Raw genomic sequence first — 8,901 nt, forward strand, 5'->3', positions numbered from 1 at the left:
GATCCAGGCAGAGACAGACAGGGAGCAGAGGCAGATTGGTAGAACCAGTGTGTCAGGTAGGTGTCTCACGACATCTTCAGATGTGGAGGTATGACATTTTTGTTATTTTACTTCTGTTTGAATTAATGATTTAAATGGGTCATATCATGAGCAATCTAATTTTCCTTGATCTTTTGAGGAAAATTAGCTTAAGAAAAGTCCATTCAGTGAGACTAAAACTTCTGCAATGTCAGACAGATGAATGCACTGATGCATGACACCTACATACATGTTGAAGAAATACTTAAAATATCAAAAATACACTACCATTCATAAGTTTGATGTCAGCAAGACCTCTAAGAATGGATTAAACTGAACAAAAACGACAATGTTACAAAAGATCTATTTTAATAAATGCTCTTCTTTTGAACTTTCTATTTTTAAAGAATCATGAAAAACCATGTTTACGGTTTTCACAAAAATATTAAGCAGCACAACTTTTTTCAGCATGGATAATAATAAGACATGTTACTTGAACACTAAATCAGCATATTAGAATGATTTCTGAAGGATCATGTGACACTAAAGACTGGAGTAATGGCTGCTGAAAATTCAGCTTTGACATCACTGGAATAAATTAATATTTTATAATATATTAAAATAGAAAACATTTATTTTAAATTGTAAAAATATTTCACAATATTACTGGTTTTGTTTCCTGTAGTTTTTTTAAACAAATGCAGCCATTAGCTAAAAAAATAGCTAAAAAAAACTTCTTTAAAAACATCAAAAAATCTGGTAACACTTTATTTTGTTAGTCCACTTTAGACATTATATTAACAGTAAGTAACTTTGCAACTACATGTCAACTAGCAGTTAGTAGAGTATTAGTAGACTGTCTGCTTAATATCTTCTAACACTTTCTTTGTCAACTTATTCTACTAACCCTAAACCTACCCTAACAGTCTACTCTGAGAGTTAGTAGACATGTAGTTGCAAATTAATGAGAATTAGTTGACATGTAGTTAATATGTAGTTACAAAGTTACTTATAGTTAGTAGAATGTCTAAAGTGGACTATCGAAATAAAGTGTAACCAAAAATCTTACTGACCCCAAAACTTGTATATTAAAAATAAAAATATATTAAATATAAAAATATTAACGTGTGATATGACCCCTTCAAATTATAAATGCAACAGAGCAGTTACTCAAATGTTCTCTGAATTACAACACTTCTGTAGGTTACAGCTCCACCTCGAAGAGGGCGAAGAGGTCGCCCCCGCAAACGTCCCTTGCCTGAATCAGATGTTTCCCAAAATTTCAGTGGAATTTCACCACCTGATCCGAAAACCACGAACCCTCCAGGTCCATCCCTGATGCACACCGCAGCTCTCCCAGCAGCCAATCAGAGCAGCCTCGCTCAGCCAATGGACTGGCTTATAGATGACGTCATTGCGCAGCTCCCATTTATGCCCAACAATCAAAATGGAATAACGAATAATGCAACTGTAGATTCCAACATGGATCATCCAAGAACACAGTCCCCAGTTAAGCTCACGGATCTGGGTATAACCCAACCGCATTCTGAAGGTGAGCTGTCTGACATACTTGATCGTGTTCTGAGAACGTTTGAGCAACACGTTAGTGTATGCGATTCAGACGTTCAAGATGGGATGGTGCCCAACATAACAGATGGAACCCAGACCTGTGGACAATCCTCACAGAATTACACAGTCCACACACACACATCAAATGCACATGCCACTTCTATGACCACAACAACACAGGGATCAAAAGCCTCATTATCCAAGAACAGACCACGAGTATCATCTGCTCGTAGACCACAGAAGCCATCATGTTTTTGGCAGGTGTCAGGTGTGAAAATGGATAAATCAACCGGACAGCAAAGTGAACAGAAGCCTAAATCTGGCAGGATGACCAGAAGCCAGAGTAGGAAGAGGAAGCTGGATGTTATTGAAGAACTGCCTAGGAGAGACGAACTTCCAGCCAAACGGAAGAAAAAACTAAAAAAAGAACAATTAGAGAAGATGAAGGTAGAGGCTTCGCTACCAAAGAAGAAAAAGAGAAAGAATAAAACTAGCAGGCTGCATAGTGAGGAAAAGTGCACCAGCAGCACAGCTGACTCAAGCTGCTGTGTTACGAGTTCATTAAGGAAAGTCATAAACACAACTAGTGGCCACAACGTGAAGTGTGCCATACAAACAACAAAGACATTACAGAAGACTTTGGTTCGGTCAAAATCTTCAGAGTTGCATGCTAACAAACAGTCCAGTCTTGTAAAAAAGAAACAAGTGGGACATGCTAAAAGAGACTAAACAACTAAATCTCTTCTAGAAGGAAGTACGTTAAAGGTGCAGTGCATTACAGGGAGTTCACGACCCAAGCAATCAGCCACAAAGAATAAATCCACTGGGTCCCGTCCAGCTCTTTCTGCTTTTGAGTTAATGAAAAAGATCTTGGAAAAGAGAAAGCAGAAAAGAGAGGAAGAGCAAAAAGGAGAAGATAACAGAATGTGGACTGTGAAAAAAAAGAGGTTGATAAATGCACATGTACGTGGAGCTGAGGTGAAAATGACTGAGAATAAAGAGAAGAATGCTAGAATCAGGGTTGAAGGGCACAATAATAGCAGAATAAACCAAAAAGATGAGGAAACAAATGGGAGAATGAAGGAGGCTGGCAATCAGAAGAACATTCTTCTTCAGCAGAATCTGCCATCAGCTAATGGTAAGAGCTCAAAATAATTCAGTTCTCTGCCAGTATTAGAGATTTGGATGTTTAATTGGTAATGCTCATTTCCCCTATTTTACATATAGATGACCTTTTCTGCCATCTAGTGCTTGCTTAAAACATATTTTCAAAAACAGAAATAACTTTTGTAATCCTTGGCAAAATCACATAATGAGTATATACTTTTTTATTGAATATTGTAATGTTTTGATGCCTTGTAGCAGTGTTATTTTAATATTTATATACAGTTATAGTATTTATAATTACATTTTTTTCATATTTTCACTTAAATTGATTTTCACATAAATCTCATTTTCACATTTTTCACTTAAATTTTAGTTTATTTATTTTTTTATGTGCCTTTGTTATTTATTTGTGTAATTATTTCAGTTTTACCTTTATTCATTTTAGTACTTAAGCTTATTTTATTTCACGTAGTTGCTTAAGTTTTTCATCTAATATTTATATTTTATTTCATCTTTATTTTGATTAACAAAAATCTTTAGCTTTAGTTAACTGTAACAACCCTGACTATTTAAGTGATTGTTTTTTTTTTTTATTTAGACAAGATGATATAGATTTAATAGACTAACAATTTGATATTGGGCCATTTATTCTTTATTAGCAATAACATGAAAATAACGATCCGCTTTTATTAATACTTCTCTGTTTTAATTATTATTTATTCACAGGTCGCACCATGTCAAAAGGAGAGAGACTGATGGAGGACAGCTACAGCAAAGCAAGATCTGAGACTGCTGACTCTCTCAATGATTCTCCATTGCAAAGATGCAGCACAGAAGGCCTCATGCTTAAAAACACGACATACATGCCTTTTGTCTCACATGCACTGGACCCCACCACACCTCTTGAGAAACTCGGAAACACACAAGGATCAATAGCCAAATATCCACATATTCAAGAGATTATATCAGTGCTGTTGTTGTTAACTAAAACTATTGAAAAATGTTTCTGTTAATTAAATTAAAGCTCAAATAAAAAAAAAAGTAAAATAAAAAAAAAACTTTGAAATGTTGCCTCTGCAACTAACTGAAATAAAATATGTTTAAGTTAAAGTACCAAAATTACTAATACTAGAACTGAAATAAAAATAAAGCTAAATAGACATATTAACAGACATATAAACCACATATAAAAAAATATTTACCAGTATATCCATTAAGTATATCCTTTTTAAAGTGTTTTCCTATAATATACATGCAAAAGTTCCTCAAACAAATTACTTAAATGAAAATTGAGTTTGTATGCCAGATTAAGGTGATACCATATTCTATTGATCTATTGCATTAGTATAATAACATTTATATATATGTGTGTGTGTGTGTGTGTGTGTGTGTGCGTGCGTTTTTGTGACAAATGAGGACATAAATTTGTATAATGACAAAGGTATGACATAGGTATTACAAGAAGAAGGTGAAAACACACACGTAAAAAACAGACCATAATAAATATCAATTATATTAGTTGCAAATTGTGAAATGAAGTCAAATAAATAACACAAAACAAGGTAATAAAGGTCAACTGTTCTTTATCATTATTAAAGATTTGAAAAAGTTACTTAAAACAAACAATAATCGATATATTAGATGATTTTTTTTACTTTATTAATAAAGTAGCTATTTAGTAATAAAATGTAGTACAATTTCGCCATTCTCATAATGTGGCCATAAAATGATGTTTGTAAAGTAGGCCATAATAAATGTATAATTGTGCCATGAGCTCCGTGAGATGTAATGGGATCTTACCGTTTTAGTCACTGAGCTCGAGTGTGGCACGCGCCTTAACGCCGGTTTCGCGTGGAGCTTTGAGAGAACCTGGCGCTTCGGTTTTATACCGGCCGCCGCGTGCGCGCGAAGTGCGTTCTGATGGGCTCGCGGGACAGACCACAGGGTCGCCAGCTCAGCACATACTATAGAAGTGTCACATGGGTGTTGTGAGCCCATTCACTGGCAAGCGCAGTGCAGTGTTTTGGGTGAAAGCAGGGCACACAAAGGGTTTGGTCCCAGTATGTTCGCGCAGGTCAGCACTCCTGCTCACAATCCGCGCAAAATACTGGGATTAGCTGAGTGAACTTGCTCCAGCTGAGTGTGGGGTTGAAATGGAGTATCTGAGCTGCTATGGGCGCAGTGAGAAAAGTTAACCGTTTTTGCTGCAAGGGTGTGACATTCAAGACTGGGGAGACCAAATATAAAAGTAGCTACAAAGTGTGATTAAATAAACCCATACTGACCACTTCTGATTTTCACTGGGACATCAATGGTTGGATCAATATATAAATAAATACATATCAGCTGAACCCAAATCAACTTTACAATTAGTTTGAATTCTTTAAAAATCATCCCTTGCCTTGAATGTGCAGTAATGTGAAGGAAAGTCTTACTTTACTTTATCAACATGACCGAATCCATAACTGACCCTAAGGGGAAAATGTTCATTCATGTTAAATTAACAGACGATTGTTCACTAATCTTTTGTGTTGCACAATGTTTTTATACATTTATATTGCATTTATTTGTTTTAGATTGTTTTAGAGCATGTTGTTATAATAATTATTTACTCTATTTATATAATGATTTGTAGAACAACCATATTTTTCGGTGTATGTTTCCAGGATAACACTAATTTATAAAGTATATTTTAATTGTAATAATTAAATCCTTTTATTTATGTATTTATTGCTTGTTTGTCTCCCCAGTGCTACAAATATGATACATCCTTAGCCCAAAATGTACTGATAATATAAAAATTGTGTAAACCACTGTTAAATCATTGGTAAAGTGGTATAAAAAAGGGTCACCTTCAGTTATTAGTTCAATTCCAGTCTCTCTAAAAATAACTTTTTGTCCCCCATATTGTTTATTTATTAGGCTTGAATGTCCAAGCTTGTGTGGTGATATGTTTGAAGGTGGAACTCGGTTGCTGAATTATTTTCCTTTCTGCCTCTGACATATACTCTTTCTCTCACTCTGTGCTGATGATTAGGGGCTTCTTTTCTGTGAAGTATGCTGAACACGGCATGTTTGATTGTTTCAGTGTAATCCTCACAGACTCAGCGCCAGGGTATAAGAGCTGAGAGCACAGTCAGACGCAAACACTCTGAGCGTGAACCCTGGGTACGGACACACACACTCACTGAACACAGGTAAGCAGAATATCCACTCACACATACACATTCAACTTTAACCTAACAGCTTGGAGAGTATAAGAGGCAAGAAGTTTTGATTTGCATCACCATCATTAACACCAACACACTTCCCTTTGTCCCTACCACTTTGTTTCCCCCAAAGCCCCCTTACATCCATTCCAAACTTTTTTTTTTTGTCTTTTTCATCTCCTAAAACACTTCATCCCTCTCTTCCAGCATCAAATATTTTATAGTGGTCAGCCCTGCCATTTCTTTATTCATTTCTCTCAATCTCATTTCTGAGCCATATTACAGTTATATGAATATTCCTTCTTTTAATTCTCTATTATTAATTTTACCCCAGGTGCCATGTCTTCCAGTGGAGAAAAAAAGACTGCCTCCCAGACTGACGGCAAGGCAGCCCAGAGCAAGAAGTCTGAGATGGGCATGATGTCCTACAGGGTAAAGCTTTCAGATAAACATACACATGTGAATGTCTGCTTGGACATCGATTTAAAATGCAAATAATAGGTTTCTCTCTTTCTATTAGATGTATGTGTTCGACCAGGAGAACTTCCAGGGACGCATGATTGAGATTAACGCTGAGTGCATGAATGTTTGTGAAATGGGCATGGACAGAGTTCGCTCACTACGTGTGGAGTGTGGCCCGTAAGCATCTCTGCATCTATATTAAACACGTATGATTTAGAACGAATAACAAATCTCACTCACCTCTTCATGTGCTCTCTGCAGTTTTGTGGGCTTTGAGCAGATGAACTTCTGCGGTGAGATGTACATCCTGGAGAAGGGTGAGTATCCTCGTTGGGATTCTTGGAGCAACTGCCAGAAGAACGACTACCTGCTTTCCTTCAGACCAGTCAGAATGGTGTGTCAATGCTCTCACAACTTTAGGCCTATTATATGAATGCTTTCACAACGCATTCACCGCGTTTTCTCCTGCAGGACCCTGAGAAGCACAAGATCTGCCTGTATGAGGTGGGCGAGTACAAGGGCCGCAAGATGGAGATCATGGATGATGACGTTCCTAGTCTGTTCTCTTACGGATTCACCGACAGAGTTGGCAGCATCATGGTCAGCTGTGGAACGTAAGTGCAAAGTATCTTTAGCCCAAGGTTTCACTTGGTCAAACTTCTGGTTGTGGTGATCCCAAAAGCTTGTCAGTACTGACAAACGTGGCTGTCAAGAACTTATTAAACTGTAAACTAGAAGAAATGCGTAGAAGAGATAATATTGATAGATATAACATTAACATATCTTGCACAACAAGATGCTTAAGATACTAGATGCATAATAGAGATACTATACTTGTTTTTATATTTATAGTATATCTTTTTATTTTTATTGTAGTTTTGAAAGTTTTAGTCATTTTAATTCGTTTTTTTAATGTCTATATAGTTTTTATTTCATCTTTAGTTATTTTAGTACATCAGGTTACTAACGAAAAAGAGTAATGTTGTCTTGGCAACTAGCTGAAACAATATAATTATATTGTAAAAATATTATTTATTTATATTTTATTTATTTTAATGATTTTAGTGTACTATAATAACCCTGATTTATATATATAAATGAGTTTACATAGTGTATTATCAAGGGTGCATTAACTAAAAAAGGTTTTAAAAAAAGTATTTTATTTTATTTATTTTTTTTCCAAAATGTTGTTTTCATGGTTTTACTTTATATTTATAGTCTCCATTTTCATTTTCATTTTAGTTAAAGTTTTAGTAGTTTTGTTGTGTTTTGTCATTTTAATTCGTTTTTTTAAGTATATATAGTTTTTATTAATTTTATTTCAGTACAAATAAATTAAAAAGATACGTTTTGCCTTGGAAACTAGCTGAAATAAAATAATTAAAAATAGAAAAAATATATTGTAAAAATATTTTATTTACAAAAATATTTTTTTATGTTTTTAGTTTAATAACCCTGGTTTAAATTTATAATTGAGTTTATGCATAGTACAGTATCAACGGAGCACAAACTAACCTCTTTGTTTTCTTCAGCTGGGTGGGCTATCAGTACCCCGGATACCGTGGCAGCCAGTACCTGCTGGAGAAGGGTGAATACAGACACTTTAACGAGTATGGTGCCCGTTGCCCTCAGTTTCAATCTGTGAGGCGTATCCGTGACATGCAGTGGCACCCACACGGCTGCTACACCATGGCCAGCAAGTGAGGGCCAGACCAGGAGAGGAAGAGGAGAGGTGGAGCAGAGGGAGAGGGGCACAAGAGGAAGGAGAGGAGGAGAGACATCTAAGAGGCTGCATCTTCCATGTCTTGCCGTTATGAAGGGGCAGATGTTTTCGGGGTGACAGACTCCCTGGCTCACATTGCAGTCTGTGTCTGTCAAGCTGTTAAAGCCCAGCGGGGCTGTGATTCTCCCAGGCCTCTGAGTGTCTCTGCGTGGGACGGAGACACCAATAAAAACACTTCCCTCTTCCTCCCTAGTTCCTCTACTCTCTTTCTCTCCTGCATGGCTTCTTTTTTTCCTTCCATAATTTATTTACATTTTTTGTCATCTGTTCTTTCCCCGACTCGAATCCCCCTTTCCCCAGGAGGATGCAAAGAGAGAGAGAGATAAAGGGATGAGGAGAGGAAAGCTCCTGTTCCCTAGAAATCTCCCTTTGCCTGCTGTACAGAATCCTGGTCACCTTTTGAATAAAATGCTAAAAGCTTGATACCAAACTTTTGCCTTTGTGAATCTGTCATCATGGCTGTCAATAAAAATCATGAGACTTGTGATGAAACTTGCAGTAATAGGAAGGAGAAAAAGGTGCATTTGTGAAACATGTCAGTTTACAAGTTGTAGGCTTACATCCTCATTTTTAGCATTTTAATTAAGTAACATTATTTTAATATAACTCAACTAGCAGCCATCTTGGATGTTTAGTGGACCCCGTTCATCACTGCATCTAACTGATATATATACTGAATTAGATTTAGGGAAAATAAAGCATTTTAATTTTTGTTTTCATGAACAACATGTGAGCTGAACATTCTTTTTTTTT

At 36.2% G+C, this 8,901-nt stretch overlaps 2 protein-coding genes across 2 annotated transcripts in view; both read left to right on the top strand.

Annotated features, from left to right (window-relative positions):
- The window catches only part of LOC107601473 (uncharacterized), a 5,386-nt gene extending 1,805 nt beyond the window's left edge, over nucleotides 1-3,581 (top strand). Inside the window, exons 2-3 of the mRNA XM_016293652.1 lie at nucleotides 1,222-2,725; nucleotides 3,421-3,581. Coding sequence (XP_016149138.1) covers nucleotides 1,222-2,316 — 1,095 coding nt within the window. The 3' untranslated portion in view covers nucleotides 2,317-2,725; nucleotides 3,421-3,581. The remainder of the gene's footprint in view (nucleotides 1-1,221; nucleotides 2,726-3,420) is intronic.
- Nucleotides 3,582-5,788: 2,207 nt separating this feature from the next.
- LOC107601494 (beta-crystallin B1-like) lies at nucleotides 5,789-8,578 on the top strand. Its single transcript, XM_016293696.1, has 6 exons — nucleotides 5,789-5,891; nucleotides 6,238-6,335; nucleotides 6,424-6,542; nucleotides 6,627-6,759; nucleotides 6,837-6,979; nucleotides 7,898-8,578. Exons 2-6 carry the CDS (start codon nucleotides 6,243-6,245, stop codon nucleotides 8,067-8,069), a joined length of 660 nt encoding a protein of 219 aa, XP_016149182.1. The 5' UTR covers nucleotides 5,789-5,891; nucleotides 6,238-6,242; the 3' UTR covers nucleotides 8,070-8,578.
- The last annotated feature ends 323 nt before the right edge of the window (nucleotides 8,579-8,901 follow it).

This window comes from Sinocyclocheilus grahami, unplaced genomic scaffold (assembly GCF_001515645.1).
Source record: "Sinocyclocheilus grahami isolate Dianchi unplaced genomic scaffold, SAMN03320097.WGS_v1.1 scaffold306.1, whole genome shotgun sequence".
Taxonomy (NCBI): domain Eukaryota; kingdom Metazoa; phylum Chordata; class Actinopteri; order Cypriniformes; family Cyprinidae; genus Sinocyclocheilus; species Sinocyclocheilus grahami.